The following is a 22,616-nucleotide window of genomic DNA, read 5'->3' as shown; positions in this document are numbered from 1 at the left end:
AGCTCTTGGGTCAGAACCCTCTCTTACGACACTGTAACAGAATTGAACACATTTAAGTAGTTCCTATGTTACACCTTCTCCAGGGTGAGGGGGGGGGGTGAAAAGTTAAATGTTCTGTTCTAAAAATAATGACCAATATCATTAAGTAATGCAGCAGCTACAATTGTTCAAGGATATATTCACAAAAGAAAAGTATATCTTTCCACCCTAAGAAAGTTTATCATAACACGTGAGAGAATATGAAAAATATGAAAAATAAAGAAAAGATTTAACAGAGAAAAAATGCATGTGTATATATAGAGAGAATATATAAAAAGATACCAACAGACAAAAACTTTTTAGAAAACGTTTTCTGTTATTGAGAGAAATATCAATAAGTGACACCACTTAAAAGAACTACATCATTAAAAAAGAGCACATATCAAAAACCAAGAAATGGGGAGGAGCCAAGATGGCGACGGGAACGGACGTGTAGCCCCTCGGCTCCTCGATCCTTTGTTCTTCGCGATGATATCCTGACCTTTATCCTGCCGCTGTGTGATAGCGAGAGGACGGCAAGCGAGCGCTGCACTTACTGGTGCTCCCCTGATGTCCCTGCCTGCCTGAGATCCCGATATATTACCAAGTGCTTTACGGCGTTCGTCCCTACCCCCGTAATCGAGACCCAGGCTGGGATGCAGATATGGCGGCTGCCGGAGCTACGAGGGGGTACGGATGCAGAGTGAACTTGAAGTCCTGATTGGCGCAGCTGTCTCCTAATGTATGCGACTGCCTGTCACTCTTGCACTGTGTGCCTGCCGACCGGGAGCCCTCACGGGTGCCGCTGCAGCCGGGACCTACAGGGGAGGTGAGTGGCGCCACCCCCATGATGGGAGACATTCGGACACTGTAGCTTCCCCATAAGCCCCCTACCGCTCCGAATTGATCGGCGTGAGGTCCTATCACGGATCGCCCACTGCTTACGGATCTGCCCTGGGACAGCGACCTGCGTCTATGTGATTTTGTGGTATTTGCGTTCAGGTGCCACTGTGATTCCCCTGATGGGGCTGCCAAGATGGCTGATCCGGCTGCGCTAATTACCAACGTTGCCTTCGATAAGCACTGGTCTGTGCTGCGGGGCCCTGGGCACTGTACTAACTTTGGGACCGCGCCTGTGCTAGTGGAGAAGATGGGACCCCCGGCTGCTCTAACTCCTGGCTCTATTCTCGATGCACTCGACAACTTGCGGGCGGACGTGCATGAAGGCTTTCTATCGCTGTCCAAGAGTCTTGATGCTGTCTCGCCCGGGGTGGATTCTACACCACTGGCTTCCTTCTCTCACCGTGACGCTCTGCCTATCCTGCCTCTAGACCGGGCTACATTGTTGCTGCACGATTGCTCTACACTTCGGCTCTCCGACAGTGCTGGCGGACGCGTTTTGATGCCTGCTTTCTTCACCAGCGCTACACTGTCTCCAGGTCTGTCGGAACTTGTAACCTTCGCCTGGACTTTGCCGCCTTCTGGAACGGCGCCGCAGGCGCGGCATTTGGTTAGCCTTATTGTCCACGCTCAGTTGGCCCTGCTTCTGCCTTTCATTATTCTGCAGCATTGGTTGGCACCACTCTGTGGTGTTCATGGATTCGGTCTAGACTGGAACCGTCCATTTTGTCTTGGAACAACAACTCCCTGTCGAGAGCGGCCATCTTGTTCCTTTGTCTGGCTGGTGGGGGTCGCCCCACGAGGGTCCCGGCCGGGGGGACGGGTGCGGACTGGCCAGGGTTAGCGGACTTAAATTGGTGGACAGTATATTCCTGGCTGGCGAGATTTCGGATTGCAGCGCTCCTATACAATATACTAGTGAGACTCTAATTGCTTTGTGTGCTGCTTGCAGCTCCCTGCTTTTGCCGATGCACATGTGGGGTGGTGACGACTTGGTTTCGATTGGCGGGTGGGGACTCGGAATGGGGTACCTCTTAAGTGTGTGCTGCTGTGATACCCGTGATCTCTCCCTATTTTATTCAGTATTGTAGGCTATCTATTCTGTTACTGTGTATAGGGTAGAAGAGGTTGTATGGCTGGGGTGTCCGGGGGACATAGTACTTGGTGGGCTCCTCCCCTCCTTTCCTCTTTCTTGGGAGTTACCCTTCTGTGGGTTTCTTGGGACGACAGGCACGTTAGTGGGGGGGGAGGGCCATGGCCTCTTCAACGTGCAGGGTGGGGGGGTTGGGGCTTGATTTCCTTTCTTTTTGTTTCTATGGCCTTTTCTTCTTGTTCTTTCTCTTCTTCCTCTTTTCTTCTTGTCTATCTGGGGTCAGACGGGGGGTTGGGTTTGGTTCTTTCCGGAACGATTTTTGCGCTTCGTATCTATGTCTTATCACATGGTTGATTGATTCTCTAACTACGATATCGATTTTATTGCATAGTCACTGAATGATTACATTTATTTTGCTCTTCCTTCCCCTTTCTATTATTGTTTGAGGGCGCTTGCTCTGTCACGAATTTTCCGATATAATGAGTGCTTTATATACGTCGTCGCATCCTTTTATTGCTGCTATTGAATGTTCCCTCTACTATCCTACTATACTGTTGATAAGCTGGATTATAACTCCTTAAGTGATATACTCTTTGGGTGGCGCGCTAAATAGGGCGAAATGTACTTCTGCGCTTGTGTATTATTATTGTAATGATGTATGCTAGTATTTTGATAACGATGTCTCCTTTGTGAATACCCTTATAAGTGGCTCGCCCACTCAGCTACCCGATCTGACTTTAGGACGATTCGTCAAAATGATAAAATGAAACCCTCTTTATCCTTTTCCTCCGGTCCCTTGCCAGTTTAGCGCTGTGTTGATACCTGTGTCATCTATTGTAGCGCAAGGTACCTTGGTAGGTTGTATATTGTCATAGCGGCCGGCCCGCAGTGGTTGTAGGCAGACGCTGTGTACTATGTTTGCGATAAATAAAGGTTTTAAAAAAAACAAAAAAAAAAACCAAGAAATGATGTTACCTTCAAAGTCGTCAATAGTGTTAATGGTAATGGCGTACATAACCTCAACTGTATATAGTGTTTATGTCATTTGTAATTGCATCTGTCACATCAAGGGTGAGGCCAAGGGCATTGTATTTGGTGTGTTTTTATGGCTTCAATGGTTGCTGTGTGGCTTATGGTGTTGCCATGCTAATGGAAATAAATGTCATTTAATAACTTGCTATTTAGAAAATGTGTACCCATATGCACATTTATATCCTTATTACTACAGTGAAAATGTCACATTCCATGTCACTACCACAGTACAGTTACACAAACCTTGTAACAAGTATTTCTGTTTTTTGTGGTCATGCAGCACCCAGGCAGTACTGCTTGCTCATTGACCCCTTTCTTTCCTGTTTCTCTCTATCAGCCTTTGCCTAATTTCCCAGCAAGTCAATGTAGAGGGGATTAGCCAAAACATATATCTTATCTTAAATACCTGTAACCAACGCATACATACTACGTTTGGCTAACCCAGTGACAGAAATGCTATTGTATTTGTTTATAACAAAATTTAAAAAAAGAAAGAAAAGGGCCTCCTTTTTAGGTTTTGGTTTTCGGGGCTAGCATGGCTGAAGAAGTCAGGGTTCACTCTTGTATATTAGTATTGGAGTAGAATGTTTAGTTCTGGCAACACATACCACTCATAATAAAGGGATCTCCTGAGGAAAGCGACAGAAGCTGTCATCGGTGAGGGTCTTACTCATGGAATGCCTCGCGGAGTCCCACGCTTGCTTCATTCTTAGTGGGATTCTCTTTTGTAAGTGTGACAGGCCACCTCATCAGGTAACATCAGACGTATGTCTCACCGCAGTGACAGCCCACCTCACGAGAAGCCTCTCGCAGGATTACATGTTGGCGTGGGGTCTGCTGTACTTCAAGGAGTGCTCTGCTTGTATGGTCACTGTGGACCAGACTGGGCCTTTGAGGGTCATCTCCAGTCTCAATCTCACTTAGCAGAGCTAGACACCTCACAGCAGGATGGGTGCATGAGATAGCGAGCTCTAGAGGTGCAAGACAGTAAACCTACTCCTAAGAAAAGCTCAGAAGGATAGATATTCTGCAGACCCCCAGGAATAAGGTCCTAATCTCTTAAGGCAAGACAGCCATAGATGATGTCACTGGTCTGGTGCTCTAACTCAACGAAATGCAAAGTGTCAGTGACTCAAATACGTAACTGTGGTTCCACCAACCCGGTCTCATGTTTATCCAGTCTTGCGGAGAGTTGGCATCATCAAATGTCCACCTAAATTTAAAGTTTGCCAGAAGCTTTTGGGGGGAGGACCAATCATTGCAGATTGCATTTCTCTTTCCATGGTAATCAGTTGAGGACAATCCGCCACCTTGCCGCTTGTGCTTTTCAGATAGATATTCTCTGCTCACAGCAGAAGAACAGGCAAAAGGTGTGGGAGGACCACCCCAGTGTGTGCCATTTGGTTAGTCCACCAGGCCAAAATCTTGGGATTGCTTTATTTTAGCTCATCCCTTGACCTTTTCAAACTGGTTTAGAGCTTCTGCCAGAGCACAAACGGTCCTTCATGGGAGTAAATATTGAAGGCCATGCAGTTGACTTGGCATCACAGTGTATTCCAAAGGAGCTTCAAGCTACAGTAGCAGTGTGGAAGGACATGCTGGAAAAGGGAAAACAGCAACTCTTGGATATCACTAACCTTATGCAGCACCCTACAATCTTATGGACTTTACTCATATAGTATCCAACCTTACGTGCACACGTAGTGATCTGTATCCAGTAGAGATTCATGCTGAAAAATTAATAAGCTGTAACCCAATTCATTAGCTGTAGTAACTGTTTTATAGCTTTCAGATTCACATATGACTTTCCCATCTCTCTGGTGAAGGGAAGGAGTGCCTTATCAGGAAAACAAAGCAAAATAAATCTAAAAAAGGAGGTCATATAATGGGGTACTCTGAGCTACAGTGGACTCTGCCTAGGTCAATGCCCTGTAGAAAAGCTTTGTAAAAACTAGAATCACTTGCAGACCCAGATATTAGATGGTATAAACATTCACAGCATATGAATCTAGAAGAGATTCACACAGCAAAACTAGTGCATTTTTGTAGTTCTACTATGGATTCCTTTCAGTGGAACTAAATAGACCACACGCACTACCATTGGAGGAAAGGATATACAAGTTAAATGACACTTTTGGTCACTTATTAGCTGTAGTTAATCCAGACATTGCCACTCAGAGCACTGTTTCATGAGTATAAATGGCTTATTGAACAAGTCTCTTGAACTTATGATGGCTTTAAATTCACAGTTCCAGAGGCACCATAGCCAACTATGAATGTTTCTTTCACACAAAAAACATAAGTTTGCTTTTGGAAACACTCATCAGCCAGTTAGGTATGCACATCGGAGAGGTTGCCCTACCGACTGTCAGTAAGTCTCAGCAGAAATAGAAGGTTGAATTGTTCTGAAGTAGAACCACAGAAATTGCAAATAGGCAAAGAGAAATGTCAAGGTAAAGTGGACAATAGTGTTTTGCCTGTAAGGATTGACCAGGCGTGAATATGGATCTCACCGAGCATTGTCAGTAGAGAGAGAGCAATAGGTGCTATAAGCAAAGCGTCAAACCACAAATCTTAGATCCCAGTGGCAAGATTTTAGTTGGCTTATTAAATGCTGCTTGCGGCTTTCATATTCCAAAGTCCAGTGAAGGTGATACTGGCTACGATACAAGGAGAGACTTGGCTACTTTGCAATTGGTTGAGTTGCTGAGTTTAGTGTAGCCTTTGAGAATCTCTAATCTTTTGCTCATCCCATTACCATGGTTTATTGTATATAGAGCTTTATGTCTGAGTTGAAATACATGTTTAAAGAACAAGGAGACCCCACTAGTAAGACCAGGGGTAGTATTAGGCGGTGTGTAGAACAAAGGTCTAGTGGAGGCCAAAAGGTCCTCAGGTAGCCTAGGCTACTAATGATTTAAGAGCAGTATTTAGTCAGACAAAACAATACAAACAAGTCCAGGTGGGACTTGGTACGCAATATATGTTGGGACTCAAGGTTTGAAAACACATATTTCTTATCAACATAAATGGAATATCATATACTTTGGTAATAGTTCTAGTGCTCACACAGAAAGTGAAAGTGAGTGAAGTGGGGAAGTGCTGGTGTCATTTAATATTTTCATTGCATTGAAAAACAACAGTAGTAAGCAAAACCCCTAAATAAATTAAACGCATTAGTGAGAGATTTTCATCAGGACGAGAAAGTGTAAGCTGATAGAATTTGTCGGGGAGAGCACATTCCGGAGGCCCAGGCATTGTGAGTGACTGGAGCCTGTAGGGGAGTGCATCTGTTAAGGGCAAGCTGGCCTATCATGTAGAAGGTTGAAAGAGCCGCAAGGGCCGTAAGGGAAGAGGAGGGACCCATAGTAATTCGGGCAGCGCTTAGTTCAACTTAAATAGGACACCTTGTCTAGGCAAGGTGCCTATCGTGCAACGGAGGTTGTGAGAGCCGCAAGGGGCCATCAAGGAAGTTAGAGAACCCATTGTAGATCGGGCGAAAATGCTGTTTGCCAGCGTTCGCGGCCAGTTAATTGAAGTCGCGTCGACGTAGTTAGTGGGGTGCACCAGAGTACCCAGTGTCGGCAGGAGAATTAATCTACACCAACGGGTTCTCTAACTTCCTTGACGGCCCCTTGTGGCTCTCACAATGAAACAAGGCGGTAGTAAGCAGGGACTACTAAGCCTATTGAACAATGAAAAGCCACAGTTTACAGTGGACAATGACAAAAGCCAATGAAAAATATGGGCCGAGAGTGGGCGGAGCTTCAAGTCCCTACCTGAATACAGCATGCCTCACAGAGCTGCACATGTGCTGCCCAGGCTCAACCTAATAAAAAGCAGCATGCATGAACATTATCCAATTGCTGCAAATACAATACAGCTGGTCTAGCTTGCTTGAAACTGAAAGGCAAGAGCAGAGAGACTCATTAAATCACTTTGCCTTCCTGAGGGAGCAGCTCCCTGGTCTTCCTGTGCTACCTGGATTAAGTGGGGATTAGAACCAAGGTGCATTTGTTTTCCTAATGTTATCCTGTTTCCACTCACTTTTCCAGCATGTGTACTACGAGGGAACAAGACATTTCGCATTGCTGAGCAGGGGTCTTTTACCTTAGCTTCCAGAGTATTCAGCCGGTCTGTCATATCAGCGAGCCGTGTGCAGTTCATGCATTCTAGGAGGAAGAAAGCAGCACAGGGTCAGTGATCATTCATGCAAGGCTCACACTGGGGTTAGGAAGATTTAACAACCTGAATATATACTTTTATGCAGTTAAATCAACACTGAAACCTTGGGAAGACTATACCTGCTATGCTGTGTTTTATGCTCAACACCACCATGCCGTAATGAACTATTATGAACAATAATATTAATAATACAAAACAAAAAATGCTTTTCCTATGGAAACTTTGGTCCTAACTATAACTACCTACTGACCTTAGCCAGTAGGTAATTAATAATAATAATCACAACAGCAATAATGGTAGGTTTTGTAAAAGGCCTTTGGAACACGTCCATTGGTCCAAGCACTGTTCATATCAGGATCTACTATACATAACTTATTCATTGTTCCTGTTCCACAGGTGAACCAACACTTTAATATTAACACATTACATTTTTCGAACAGCGCCTTCCAACCTAAATGTGGACAACTTGCTATCCTTATGACACAGCATTTCTGACCTTTAGGAGTTGGGCCAAATATTCAAATTGTGTCTGTTCAACTTTGTACTACAATACATGTTACATTTTCTGTTCTGACCAGTAGTACAACACCCAGACATCCCTTTTTAAAGAATGTTGATTTCAATAAATAAAAAAATCAATGCAATCAGCACAAAATCTTCCCATTTCCCCTCCAGAAAGAGGGTTCTGGTTTTCAGGTGCATAAGCCAACATTGGAAAAGAAGGTTCTTGGGAAGAAAAAAACAGGTAAACAAGTCCCTTACACAGTAAAAATATAAAAGTTAAAAGCAATACATGTTAGGAAAAACAGCAAGAACCATATCTACGTGATGTGCAACAGACTGTTGAGAAATGTGCTCAATTGGGACAACAGAAAGATTTGATGCGCCAGTGATACGGTTACCTGGGGGCGGGCCGACCAATTTAATACAGGAGTAATGTTAAAACATAAAAAATATCAAAGATGTGTGACAATTCCTGAGACCTGTTGTGCTGCTCATCCTCAGCAGTGAGATAAGAGGTGGGATCACTGTCTGTCAAGGCTTAATTTGAGTCAGGGGTTTGCAGTGCTCGGCACCGGCACTTAATTGTCAACAACGGCGATTATGACAGTCTGCCACATGGTGGCACTATTTGTCCAAGTTAGAGATGGGCACAACAACATTTGTTTATTAATTCAGTATACATTGAAAATGTCTAACACCTGCCACTCAAGCCACTCTTATAACTTTGGGTGCATGGAATAGTCTGAATTGTCACACTTACAGGAGTGTGACTGTTATTAGTTATGTTGGTCATGTCTTTCGCGGCGCTAGCAGGAGCACTAGGTGAGCAAGCTGCAATGGTCTCCTGACGAGGGCCCTGGCACTTATTTTATTTTACAAATGCAGCATTCCAATGTATGCTGATAGAGGCACTGACTGTGTGACCAAAGAAGGCACACCACCAACCTCCACACCGAACCGCACCTCAACGAACAGGTATCATGCAGCCTGGAATGAAAATTGTAATTACTGTATCTTGAATTAATAAAAGCACACCTCCATGGTAAGGAGAGTGATAATCAACGTGGAGTCTGTTGCTTGAAAGATGCAAGGAACTGACCAATGTGTTACAGCCTTGATAGCTGCTGACAGCACCTAAACGTGCACTCGCACCTGTGCCCGATTCCTTCCTAGGAACTTTTTTCATTGCTGCTAAAAATCCATAGTTGAGGTGAGCACTGCAGCAACTATGCTAGATAGTAAGCTGGTGTGCAAATTGTAGAATTTTGTTAGACCCCTGTAGTATATGCTTCTCAGTCTAGTTGTTTAAGAATGTTCTTGCTTATGTATTCCATATGTCCGCTGCTTTCATTTACCACATCCCCTGTAGCTCTATGTAGCATTTTTTTTACTTTGAATTAAGACCAGCACAGGGCTGGACAGTGAATTATTGTGCCTGATGTTTTACTGCTGAGTTCTGAGTCTCTATCCCTGCACACTACCTGCCTCTTGGTCCAGCTTGCAAAGCTGTAGTAGGATGCCTCTAGGACACCAGAGGCAAATGACCTCAACCATCACAGTCGAGGTCCAGTAGCCACTGCATGCCCTGTGGCCCCCTGAATGTAGACGGACACCTCACAAGAGAAATTAGGGGAAAATGTGGACGGGTAAGAGAGAACACTGGAATGCTTGTCCTGGCTGTGCGTCGTTGGGAACTCCCGAATGGACAGTGGCGTAACCATAGCCCCTGCACTTCCAGTGGTGCAGGGGGTGCCAGAGCTCCAGGGGGCCCCTCAGGCACTGTGCATGGGTGGCATTCCATGGTCTGAGAGCTCCTGACTGGGTCCGGAGCATGGGGGTCTCTTCCATGTACTTTGCAGGGGAGGCCCCTCAAGTTTTGTTGCACCACTGGGAATGGAATGGGGTCTGTGACCTGGCTGGTTTGAAGTATGACCTCTCGTGTGGTTTCTTGAGTGAGTTTTAAATAGGTATGTAACATGTGGTAAGGTAAATGCCCATGGTAATGCCAAGTTATACTTGTGGGATGAGGAGCTACACACTATGGGAATGAGGGGCTTACTCTGATTCAGGACAAAGAAGATGTTTATGAACCCAGAGGTTGACCTGGATACCAGTGGTGGTCCACTGGGAACCAAGGGGCAGAAGAGTCTGGAATAGCAGCAGGCAGTAACACACACAACATCTAAACAAACAAGGTCAAAATAGCAAATAAAGTTCTAGAATTAAGGACTAACCCAAAAAGGGAACCAACAACGGAGAAAACAAGAAAGATGGGGGACTGATCCACTGGGCACCAAAGAGCAGAAGAGTCTAGAATAGCAGCAGAGAGAGAGTAACACAAACAACATCTAAAGAAACAAGGACAAAGTTTTAAATGGAGTGTTGGAATCAAGGACTAACACAAAGAAGGAACCAACAACGGAGAAAACACGAAAGATGGGGGACTGATTCACCTGGCACCACAAGTCTTTAATAGCAGCAGGCAGATATTAAAACACACAACATCTAAACAAACAATGTCAAAATGGTCAAAAAAGTGCTGAGAGCAAGGACTGGCCCAAAAAGGGAATAACCAATGGAGAAAACAAGAAAGATGGGGGATTGCAAAGTCAAGTTGGTGAAACTAAGCGTAAACGAGAGCCAATAAATGGACGAATTGTTGCCAGGCAAGGAGATGTGTGCTGTGTTGTTAAGTATGACCTCCAATACTACTGATCCAGAAGTGGAATCTTCCTGAGAAGTCCCCACACATGCAGGGATTAGCAGACTAGTCTTTCCCAAACCCCATTACTCTGCCCTCCATAGTTTCCAGTCCCTTACTTGTCTGAATCAGGTAATACTATCATTTATGCGGGGTGTGACACAGCAATAGTGTGACCGTCTATGTTCCCTGATCGCTTTTGGAATACAACCGCGACAGACAGATATACAATGGTGGAACATTTTTCGAATTAAAGAAATGTTGTGGGTTTAGATCAAAGGTAAACACGGTTGCATACGTTAGTCAAAGAATCATCAGATAAAAATTGGTGCATCAAGAATTCAAATACACTTAGTATAAGGGGAAATTTGTAAATATAAAGAGGATGATTGTGGCAGAATGTATGAGAAGTGGAGAGGCAAACTAGGTCTAACAGGAAATGAGGCAGAGAAGTCATTAAAACGGTCATATTCGGTGCTAAGAGTGGCAAACTTACAATCTCAACAATATAAGACTATGTTTGAACTTTACTACACTCCTCATAGAATAGCGCAGTGGGGGGGGGGAACAAGCAGGGGCATCTGTCCAAGATGCCAATTCACGCAAGCAGACACAATTCATATGTTTGCATCATGCCCCTCTCTAGATGTGTATAAAAAATCTTTGGAACAATTTTTTGCTGATTCTCTGGGGATTCATTTAATTTTGACCGATGAAGTTATGATTTTGGGTGTAGTGAAGGAGGGTGTAAGTTCTTCACCATGAGTTTCTGTATTTAGCTATGACCCTCAGTAGACTATGCATAGCCACACTCTGGAAGGATCCCAACCCCCCAACGTTACAGCAATGGATCTCTCGGGTATTGGCCATATATATCTTAGAAATAGCCCTATATGAAAAAAGGGGGAGGGAAAAAAAAGAAGCTGGACGGAGGATATGGGCCCCAATAATTGAATGGAACCGGAGGCTGGGTGAGACATAAGATGAAATGGGGGGGAACGTTTAATGCAATTAAAATTAAGATTGTATGACATTTCTTGATGATGATTTTCTATTGCTCTTGGGATGAATTTTTCCTTTCTTATGATTCACTTTTCCCAGTCTATAGCTCTTTGTGTTTTTGAAAAATGCTTTATTTGTTTTGAACCTGATGATAATGCTTTCTGAATTGTAAGTTACTTTTGTTTCTCTGGCAATGTCTTATGAATTTGTAACTCTGATGTTGATGAAAAATAAAAAAGGTAAAAAAAAAAAAGAATTCAAATACACTAAGTGAAGTATATTTGCCATTAAAAATACTAATATAATGCGTTAATTTATGACATTAAAAACGTGTATTTATTTATGTAACGGTGTTCTCTAGAGCAATTCAGGCTTATCGGGTATCAGCATGAGTATTTATAAATAATTCATAAATATACATGTATCTATATCTATATATTTACATCCTGAAAACAGTTGAAAATGGGTTATAGTTCTGGCTCCAGTGATACAAACCACTGAAATTCACCAGTTATGCTTAGCTACAACAGATGCCATTACTGGCACCGCCCACCATATTGTTCTTTTTGTGTTTCTATAGTGTTGGAAAATCAGGGTTTTGACCATAGTGGATGCTGTAAGTTATGGCTTGTGCTGTGTGCTTCATTGATCATAACTGGTAAAGTTCAGTAGTTTGATGCATTGCAGCCAGACGCCTAACTCTTTTTAGTTCTTAACAGTGAAATCCAATGTTTTTTGTATGCTGTACTTTATTTCCATCCCCCACTGTACACAACCTTAGGCCATGCGCAGCGGACATTGTGAGTAGAGTCTAGACTACCTCCAGGTCTTCAACCCAACCAGCCGCAAGTGCGCTATGCCTGCTGCGCCAGGCCTTCAGAGGGAGCTGGGCACAGACCCTTGCATGTAGCCTGGCACTGCACAATAAAGAGCGTGGGGCATGAGGCACAGGGCAATCTAGTAGTGGATGATTTGAACCGACTAAGGGACTTGGAGGCATTGGAGAGGAACAATGAAGACCCTGGCATGGAACTAAACTGCAAGGACACAGCTGACAAACTATCCATCACCTGCTGTCTAACCCCAGATTTTAACCAAAAACAACGTGTTTCTAGCTCAAACGGTTCAAAAGTGACTCAAAACTGCAGTGAAACGCATTGCAGCTCAGTGATGGGCCCTATGCAAATGTTGACTAGTTACATTTTTGTTGCTTATTGCTATACTTTGGTGTTAAGCTGATAGTAGTGAGAAGAACCAATTCCCAGACAATGTTAACAAGTTTAAAAATTACGAAAAAATGAAGCAATACTATCAGAAAATGAGACATATCATGCCATACGATTTGCCTTTTCTTTCAGCATAATTTACTTAAACCTGCCGCATAATTTGGCGTTCCCCTGCCACATAATTCCAGTCGCCCTGGCTATAATGCACAGACAGCCAGTGGCCTAACATCTCACGGATACCCCAGCCAGCACGCTGCTTCTCAGACCCTTCTCCACATCCTCCCACTCTGGCAGCTTTACGGTGTTGTTATAAGGCGGGATCACCACAAAGACAGATGAGCTGGCTGAGCATAGACACAGATGCTCACAGGGCTGGCTGTGTGGGTGTCATCTGTTGGAGGGGGCTGGTTCTGACTGGACCCTCTGATATCACTGCACAGTCTGGAGCCCATCAGATGTCTCAAGGATGCTGGAGAAGGCCTGGTTGTCTCAGCTTCAGGTCTGCACTTAATTATGAGTTAACTGCCTGCCCCCCCCCCCCCTGTTCACTCTGTATATTATTGTCTTCATACATACAGTCCTTAATCTGACTGGAATTTCTAATAGATGCACCCCCTCTTCGCCCTCTTTCTGCACCTCTGTCTCTCCCTCTTGTTCTCTCTTAGCCCCATACTCCCTCTGTCTGTGCCTCCATTTTTATCTTTATTTTGACCCACGGTCTCAATTATGAGTTCTTCATAATTGATTTGTTATGCATGGCGCTGGTAGAGAGCCATTAGCATTTATTTATGTTCCTAAATGTCATAAATCGCAATGGTGTGGCAACAGCTGATAACAAAACTCATTACCCACAGTTGCAACTTCATAAAGGACATCCAGGTTCTACGTCTCTGCTTTAATGGAGAGCAGAAACCACATCTGCAGGAGGGGGAAGGATATCAGGGAAGATGGTGGAGGTTGGTCCAGGGTTGCCAAGTAAGGTAGTTTAAAAGAAATTTGAGATAGGGGGTAGAAGCCATGTAATGTATGGCTGCCCCATGAGTACTCAGCCTCGGCAAAGCAGTTGTACGCAGATTTTGGGGACCATACAGAACATAACATTTGCTCTCATTGTCTATTTGATGTCACCCAGGACCCCTCTGTGAAAAACATTCCCATAATTCACTGTTACCCAACCAAAATTCTATATGTTATGTGATCAGTTATGGATGTTGCCTTCAGAATGGGGCATAAAAGGGTTTTTTCACCCTTTAAATTTCAACATATATATGGATGTGTGTGTGTGTGTGTGTGCTTCCATGTATGTGTGTGTGTGTTGGCACGATTAATTTTCCTCCTATACATCAATGGTCTAAACACTTACTTGGCCACAAATGGAAAAGACCCACCCAAGGTAGAATCAATTTCTGTGCCCTCCCTATTTTACGGGGATGATACCGTGCTGATGGCCTGAACGGCCAACTGGCTAAAATTTCTTGTTGACCTTTTTGTCAACTTCATGGATGAGCTGGAGATGGAGGTGAATAGGAGAAAAACACACTACATGGTATGTGGGAGGAAAACCCCTAAAACTAGTTCTATTACCATAAAAGGGTAACAGGGCTCCCAGGAAGCCTGATTTCCCCTCTCTAGTGGTTACTTTTGATTATCTAAACAACTGGCTTTCATGTCTATCTAAGCAGTGCTCCAGCTTTTCCTAGCCTGCGGTGCTCTTTTTATATTATCCGAACAGATTGGTGGTTGACCCTTACTGCAGATCTATAAAAAGAAATGCCTACCGGTGCTTCCGTATGGTGCAGTCGTTTGGGCACAACAAAATTGTAAAACTTTACGGCAAAAGGAGAGTCACCTCGGTATGCGCCTGTTCGGCCTGGCTCCTAATAGCCCAGCATTATTTGAACCTGAGGAACTGGGCCTTGACTACGTGGAGGAATCTGTGAAACTGGCCCCCCTGCTACTGCAGATCTCAGTGTGGTCTGTAGATCGCATGGGATTTCATCGGGATGGGCTTGATGGCTGCTTTGGGCGTGCGTTAGGTCTCAGGAAACCATGGTTGAGTTATGTTGAGTCTATTGCTTGGACCTCAGGCTTTCGTTACCTGTTTTATAAGCCACATCTTCTAAGCATGGGGGATAGAAGCGCTGTTGAGGATCGGTTCTTAAAGCATCTAAAGGAAGTTAGGGATTCAAGTGTGCTTACGGGGCGACTCTCTACATCGCTTCTATCCCTCCAAACTATGGCAGGTCCTGAACCATACCTTCTTGCTGTTACTCATCCATGGGAAAGAGTTCATTTGACTACATTTCAGTTGGGGTCCTTTCGCTCACTTATCTATTTTCCGTCTGGATAACTTTTCATAATAAACATACCAGACCTCTGGCCTTTGGCATAACTATTCTCCTTGCACCAATAGCGCCTATAGCTTGTCACCATAATCGACTCTAGCCTAGTGTTATGTATGGGAGCTTTCTCACCAGGCACTCATCTTGCATCAGCCATGAAGAATTCCAGCTCTCTAATCAAAGTACTATCTCTCCTTAGAGGATCTAATAAAAATATTCTATATCCAGGGTTTGTGAAAGGGGGTAACCACCAAGACCCCAGTAATCTATGAGATTCTATGCAACAAAAGCCTTCTCTGCAGACTTCAATACATATTGGTAAGCCCTGTTGTTAACTTCATCTGTGCTCATGACGAGCTCAGCTCGTCATGATGCACGGTGCTCATGACGAGCTGAGCTCGTCATGAGCCTTGGAACGCTCACACGCGGGGATAATTCCACGGGAACGGGTGTGGTCATGAGCTCGTCATGAGCACACGAGCACCTCATGACGAGCTGAGCTCGTCATGAGCACGGGGGCGCTGTGCGCGCCCCCGCCCCCCAGCACAGCGGGGGAATTACCCCCGCTGCGAAGGGGTTAACATATGCTTTTCACAATAAATACATCAGGCCGACTGCCTTTTTCGTAACATTTCGTAATGAATACACCTGGCCTACAGCCATGGTCATTGGTTTTCCACCATAACAAACATTGTGGTGCACTGAGTATACGCAAACCAAAGAGTACAGTACAAACACAATTGTAGTCTTTCTTTCAATTCAGCCCAATCACATTCTTTACTCTGGGAAACCAACATGTGGGTGGCGTCTCTCAGCAGGGGCACAGCACACAATGATGTGGCCCTTCAGCAGAACATGAAGAGGGGCACCTGAGTTTCCCACACCTCACAGCTATTCATTGGTCTTGGGCTCAATGGGGTCCCGGAAAGGTTGGAGAGCACCCTCGACCCCCCAGGGACTGGTGTTACTACTCTGTCTCTGGTTAGTTCTCTGAAAGCTCTTTTTTGTGGATCACATAAGGTGGGTGGAAGCTGCGCTGTCAACAACGAGCCAAGAGTGTATTCATGAGTATAGGCTGAGGCACAAGCAGAAAAAAAGGGGGGGGAGGGGGTCAAACTGAAGATGGACACATTCCACTTTGGGGAAAAAAAATGAGAACGTGTTAAATCAAGAAGACATGCCCCTAACAAAATAAGCAAGATCACGCAGCATGTGTCTATTCTCCTGGCTTTTGAAAGTCCATCCGGGTTACGGTTGCTATCTCTAGTAAATATTTAGAGTCCTAAAAGCGTGTCGTAATGGGTAATTGGGTTCCTAGCGATATGTTTGACACCACCCTGCTTTCCAAGGAGCAATGGACAATGTCATGATTTCTGCTCAGTCTTAGCCACAAGCATTGTGTTTACAAAGAGAAAACACCCGCCGCGGAATCTGTTTGAACTTTGCGGTACCAGGGACGAAGAACATGGAGCTACAAAGCTGCACGAGCCCCCTCTGGAGTCAATCAGAGCCCCACCCAGGGGGTTTCTCCTCCGTCATCAGTACAAAACTATGAGGCAGGGATGCTTCCCAGCCAGAAAAGCCTGCCTTCATGATGCGGTGGTTTGGCCCCCTGTAGAATGTGATGAGGGGCCCTTGAGTGTCTCGTGTCAGACAGAGATTGATTGACCGTGGGCTGTATAGGGGGCACCCTGTAGGGTTTAAAAGGTGAAGCAAACTGTAGGGCTGTCTTTATGTACACCTCTGTTGGTTCCATTCTAGAATGACGTCTTTACGTAGACCTGGCTGTCAGACCTAGAGTTAGTTGGTAGCTGTGTCTGCCCGCCCTGGTTGTCCACAGGTTAATTGCCAAAGGCTCTTTCTGGTCCCTTGGTGAAGATTACTGCGTTAACTTTGCTCACCACCCCACCTATGGTCCAATGCCCGCTGCCCGCTGCACTGGATCCCAGCTTGCTGCTGTAGCCCACAGCCACACTATTTCCATTGCCTGGGAGGCCTGTTGATCCTACTAGTTGTGCCACCATCGGCCGCCATAAGCTCTCTGCTTAGAGCTCTATCTTCCTCACCAAAGAACCTGCACCCACCCACCTGACCCTACAGCTGCCCTTTTCTTTTGTATGCCCTCAGCACCCTTTGATTTGTTGATGCTACTGGGGGTGGGATAAGTGACTGAAGGTGCCGGTGGGCGTGGTACTATGATTTGCAGTCAGACCCTCCCCTTCCAACTCGGCATTAAATAATACAACCCCCTCAGGCTTGCTGGGGCCCCCGATTCAACTATTATCACCCAGTAACGCAGCACACTGCCACAGACACTCACGGGTGCCCAAGTCCATTCCACCTGCGAGATAACGATTCATGCGGCCTGCGGTCAGTGCAGGCTATCACCTTGGTGCTCCTTGTGTGGCTGGCCCGATGCCGATTCCATTTCTGAACTGCCTGTGCTGTTGCTGGGGGTGCCCCTCAATCTCATTGCAGTCTGACCTCGCATTCCTGAGGGGTCCACACATTGAACTGTGCCTCACAGATTGCTTCACCCTACTGAGTGCCAGGGTGTGATCCTGCTTGCCTAAGACCACACCTACTGCTCATCTCCCTTGGATGGACTTATGGCGCCAGTACAGCTTAGACTCAAGTTTCCTTATGAGGGGAACCTGCACCCCGGGTACATGTGGTGCTACGCTCGACCCTCATCCATCACCTCTCCGGATACATGTCAGTGATTCTAGAGACTTCCATATGACTCACATAGTCATTTTGTGCTCTCAAGTTCCCACACTTGTACAGCTAATTATTTTGTAAACTGTGCCTACCTTGCGGTGCCCTGTTTGATCGTCCCAACCATATCCGCATCCCCTGAGTCAACTCTCTCAGTGGCATCCTCTACTTTGATTGGCACACTACCCACAGCCACTCCATACTACACTTGCCTTGCCCATCTGCACCACTTGTGCTGCTGTGCTTTTCTGGGCTACTACATGCAAGGGTGGTGGGGGCGTGGCTTGGACGCCGATCGGGATGGCGGCGTGAGCTCGCAGCTCCGCGCGGAATCCCGCTAATTCTCCTGATTAATCCACCCTGGGCGACCCGTGGTCGATACTCCTGCCCTACGAGGTATAGGGGGAGCATTGGGCGCCGGCAGACAGTCGCTGGGAGACTGTTGGCTCCGAGGAGACCCTGATGAGCGGCGGCGGAGGTGTCGCCGAGAGTGAGAAGAAAATGGCGGCGGAGCGGACGGGCGGCTCCGGACGTCGAAAGTGAGCGGCCTTGGCACTGACTGGTAGAGGGCTCTGCGGCTCTCCGCTTGATCCTGCTCGATAGTGAGAGGTTGGCACCGACCCACGAGTGCCGGGACTGGACGGGTTTCCTGGCCTGTGACGCAGTACCCTAAGATGGCGGCTAAGGGAGGCCCGGTGGCCGTGGAGCACGGACAGGGGGACCTGGCAGCGCTATCCCAGGTGGGCGAGACCCCCCCGCCGGAGTTGGATCAAGAGCAGCGACTGAATCGACGCTTGGATGCCATACTGGACGCGATTGCCTCGACCAAGGAGGCGTTGCAGCAGGGCATCGCGCAAGTAGCCACGGGGCTGGGGCTATTGCGAGCGGACCATGCCAAGCTGGCGGATAAGGTCAAGGACCATGATCAGCTGCTGTTGGACCTGAAACCGTCGGTGGTGACAGCGGAGCATAAGATCACGGACATCCTGGCCCGGCTGGACTCGCTGGAGCGACGTGCGGAGGATGCGGAAGGCCGCAACAGGAGGAATAACGTGCGTGTCGTAGGCCTGCCGGAACGAATTGAGGGGGAGGATGCGGTGGCCTACATGGAGGACTGGTTTTGGACTGTGGTGGCGCCGGAGGGGCTTACTCCTTTCTTTACCCTGGAACGGGCTCATAGGGTGCCTGCTCGCCCGCCGGGTCTTGGCCGCCCCCCCTCGACCGATGGTGGTGCGGCTCCTCCATTATAAGGACCGGGACCTCCTCATCCAGAGGGCTCGGACGTCGGGCCCGTTTGAGGTGGAGAACAGCAGGGTCACAATCTTCCCGGACTACACCCAGGCGGTCCAACGGAATAGAGCATCGTTCCTGGCGGTGAAGAAGGAGCTGCGAGAGGAGGGCATTCAGTACTCCTTGCTCTTCCCGGCCAAGCTCCGGGTCATCCTAGATGAGACCACGCACTTCTTTCAGACTCCGGATGAGGCATCGCAGTGGCTGGAGTCGTACAGAGCGGGGACGGATAGGTCGCACAAGAGTAGGAGAGATCGGCCTAAACTGCCTCAGATCAGACAATCGCAACGCATTCGGTCCCGCAATAGGCGCCAGCGGGAGAAACGGGAGGCCCAAATGGCTGCGGAGAAAAGAGATGCGCTTGCAGCGACGGCGGCCATTACGGGGTCGCAGCGAGAAAGTGAACTGGCGGAGACGGACTCTGGCGGCGAAGGCAGCAGGACGGGAGAGGACCTCTCTGAAGCGGAGAGCTCGAAGGGGCCGGTGGTGACCCCCCAGACTTCTGATGGGATATTTCACGGTTGAGGCTGTGTTGGGACTTGGACAAGATCTGATGGTAGGGCGGTATCCTGTTGGAGAAGGGTGGGTTGCCGGGTAGGGTGCCGCGGGGGCAAGACGGGATGGGAGTGCGGGGCGTGGGCTCCGCTAGCTGGGGTCGGCGATAACTCACCCCCCTAGGGCCCTTAAGGCCTTCTGTGGTGGAGACCACAGGTTAGGAGAATGTGTGGTTGGTTTGAGGTTTGGATTGGGGCTGACACTGGGTTTGTGGGCTCTGTCCTGGGGAGTGGGGTTTGGGGTGTTTTTCTTTTCAGAGTTTGTATCGGGGGGGGCAACTGCTTTGGTGGGGATGTGAACTGGCGTTGTTTGATCTGGACTGTTCGCTGCTGGTATGGGGACGTTACCTAGCTTAAAATGCCTAACGTGGAATGTCCGGGGGCTACGAACTATGGTTAAGCGCCACAAGGTGCACGCATATCTGGTGCGCAGGGGGGTCCAGATTGCTATGCTACAAGAAACCCATCTGACAAAAAAGGAATGTGCTGCGTTGCAGAAACGATGGCGGGGCCAGGTGTTCGGCACTACTTATTCAGCTTATGCCAGGGGGGTGTTGATTTGGGTGAGAGCGGGGATACCGTTCCAGGTGCTGAACCAGGTGGTGGACCCTGATGGCAGGTTTGTGGCGGTGGAGGGGCGGTTGTATGGTAGGGCTGTGGTTCTCTGTTGTGTGTATGCGCCAAATACAGATCAGGCACGATTCTTCGATGGCCTTTCCGGGTCCTTGGCCTCTTTCTTAGCGGGCCCGGTGGTACAATTCGATTACGGATGTGGTCTTGGATAGGTCTTACCCCCCCCTTGTTGATTCACCGGTACGTAAGTTGGTCATGCACAGGAAGGATTGGCAGGACAGGTGGGGGTTGCTGGATGTGTGGTGGGAACAGCACAGGGACACCAGGGACTATTCCTTTTACTCGGCTCTCCATGCGCTACACGTGATGTTAGATTCAGTGCTCTGTGGCGGATCCCTGGCCCCGTTGATCTCACACACGGAATACTTGGCTAGAACCATATCGGACCATAATCCCCTATTGGTACATATCCAGTGGCAACGGGAGCGCTCGGCGATTCCAACATGGCGGCTCCGGCCTGACACGTTGGAGGACTCGGTGTTTAGAGAAGCTGTCCAACAGGGCATCGATAATTACTTTGGCGAGAACGAGGGTACGGCCTCGTGTAGGTCCACTGAATGGGATGCGATGAAAGTGGTGGTGAGAGGGGTATGTCTGGGCCGGTTTTCGAATGCTCGTATGACTGTGTTGAATGCACTTGCGAAAGCGGAGGAGACTCTGAGGGACTTGGAACGGCGTAGGCCGTCCAGGCCGGACCTGCAGGCCCGGTTGTTGGAGGCGAAGGAGGTGGTCGCCACCGAAACGGAGAGGTTGAGATGCTACGATTACAGGCAATACGCCATTAGAGCGCATGCTGAGCGGGATAAGGTGGGCACGCTCCTGGCCAGACTCGCTAATCCTGAACTCAGGGGCTGCCCGGTCCTTAGCATCAACAACGCACAGGGGGAGACGGTATATTCTCAGGCAGCGGTGCTAGAGTGCTTTCGTGTGTATTACGAGGAATTGTACCAGAGCCAGTTGGGAGTGGAGGCCCAGGAAATTACGGAGTACCTAGGGGCGAGGCAGCTTCCGGTCCTTGACGAGGAGGACGCGAAAGAGCTGGGCGGTCCGATCACGCTCGCTGAAATACGGGCGGCCATTAAAAACATGGCTCGGAATAAAACGCCCGGGGTGGACGGGCTACCGATCGAATTCTACCAGCAGTTTGTGGACTGCTTGGCACCCAGACTACTGGTGGTGTACACAGAGGCTTATGAGTCAGGGGGTTTGCCTGGATCCATGAGGGAGGCTTTGATTGTGCCGCTCCTAAAGCCCGGCAGGGATGCCACGGATGTGAGGTCCTATCGCCCGCTGTCCATGTTGACGGTGGACTACAAACTCCTGAGCCGGATTCTGGCCACCAGGCTGGCTCCACACATGACGGGCCTGGTACACAGGGATCAGGCAGGGTTTATCCCCACGAGGAGCACAGCGTTGAATATCCGTCGCCTGGTTGGGATAATGGACGCCGTACTGGACGAGGGTGGGACACAAGCGGTCTTATCTGTGGACATTGAGAAGGCATTCGATAGTTTGGAGTGGGTCTTTTTGGATGGAGTGCTGGAGAGATTTGGCATAGGAGATGGGTTCCGCCGGTGGACGAAGGTCTTGTACTCTTCAGCGACGGCGCGGGTGCGATTGGGTGGTTTGGTGTCTGCGGCGTACCCCGTGGGTAGGGGCACGAGACAGGGGTGCTCCCTTTCCCCTCTCCTGTTCGCTCTGGCGATGGAACCCTTGGCGGTCCACGCAAGGTCGGGTGACAGATACGCGGGGATACATAGCGGCGGACGGCTACATCACATCTCACTATATGCGGATGACCTGCTGCTGTATTTAGATGATACGGAGCAGGCCTTGGAAGGAGCGATGGGCCTGTTGTCGGAATTTGGCCAGTTGTCGGGCCTTAAGGTTAACTGGGCGAAGACCTGTGTGTTCCCGCTGCGAGCGGAGTCGCCCTGTCCTGCTCGTGACTTGGGGGTGGTCTGGGAGCCATCTTGCTTCACTTATCTGGGAGTCCGTATCTACCATGTGACCGCGGACCTATTGGAAGGCAATATTGGTCGGTGCGTGCGGGCGCTGAGGGGCAGCATGTCCTTTTGGTCGACCCTCCCGCTGACGGTTCTGGGAAGAATTGCTCTCTTGAAAATGGTGGCGCTTCCCCGACTCCTGTACTACTTCCGGACGCTTCCCATTTGGATTCCTCAGAGGATCTTTAAGGACCTGAGGACGATGATAATTGGTTTCCTGTGGGGACATGGCCGCCGTAGAGTGGCTCTGAGCACGTTGCTACGCCCCAAGGCTGAGGGGGGGATGGCTGTTCCTGATTTTGAACTGTATTACTTGGCGGCACAACTCCAGGTTCTCACGCAACATGTGGCCCGGGTGTTTAGGGGACCGGAGTGTGATCGGGAGTTGGGGATACAGCGCCATGTGCTGTCT

The 22,616-nt window shown here is 48.0% G+C and overlaps 1 protein-coding gene across 1 annotated transcript in view; it reads right to left on the bottom strand.

Annotated features, from left to right (window-relative positions):
- The window catches only part of LOC147666673 (collagen alpha-1(XXVI) chain-like), a gene marked incomplete at its 3' end in the record, with an annotated part of 663,130 nt that overhangs the window by 47,396 nt on the left and 593,118 nt on the right, over positions 1–22,616 (bottom strand). The window contains exon 4 of the mRNA XM_086948979.1: positions 7,154–7,215. Within this exon, the coding sequence (XP_086805105.1) occupies positions 7,154–7,215 (62 nt within the window). The remainder of the gene's footprint in view (positions 1–7,153; positions 7,216–22,616) is intronic.

The sequence above is a fragment of the Lissotriton vulgaris genome, unplaced genomic scaffold (assembly GCF_964263255.1).
Source record: "Lissotriton vulgaris unplaced genomic scaffold, aLisVul1.2 SCAFFOLD_669, whole genome shotgun sequence".
NCBI lineage: Eukaryota > Metazoa > Chordata > Amphibia > Caudata > Salamandridae > Lissotriton > Lissotriton vulgaris.
This window is presented reverse-complemented; position numbering and strand designations above follow the sequence as displayed.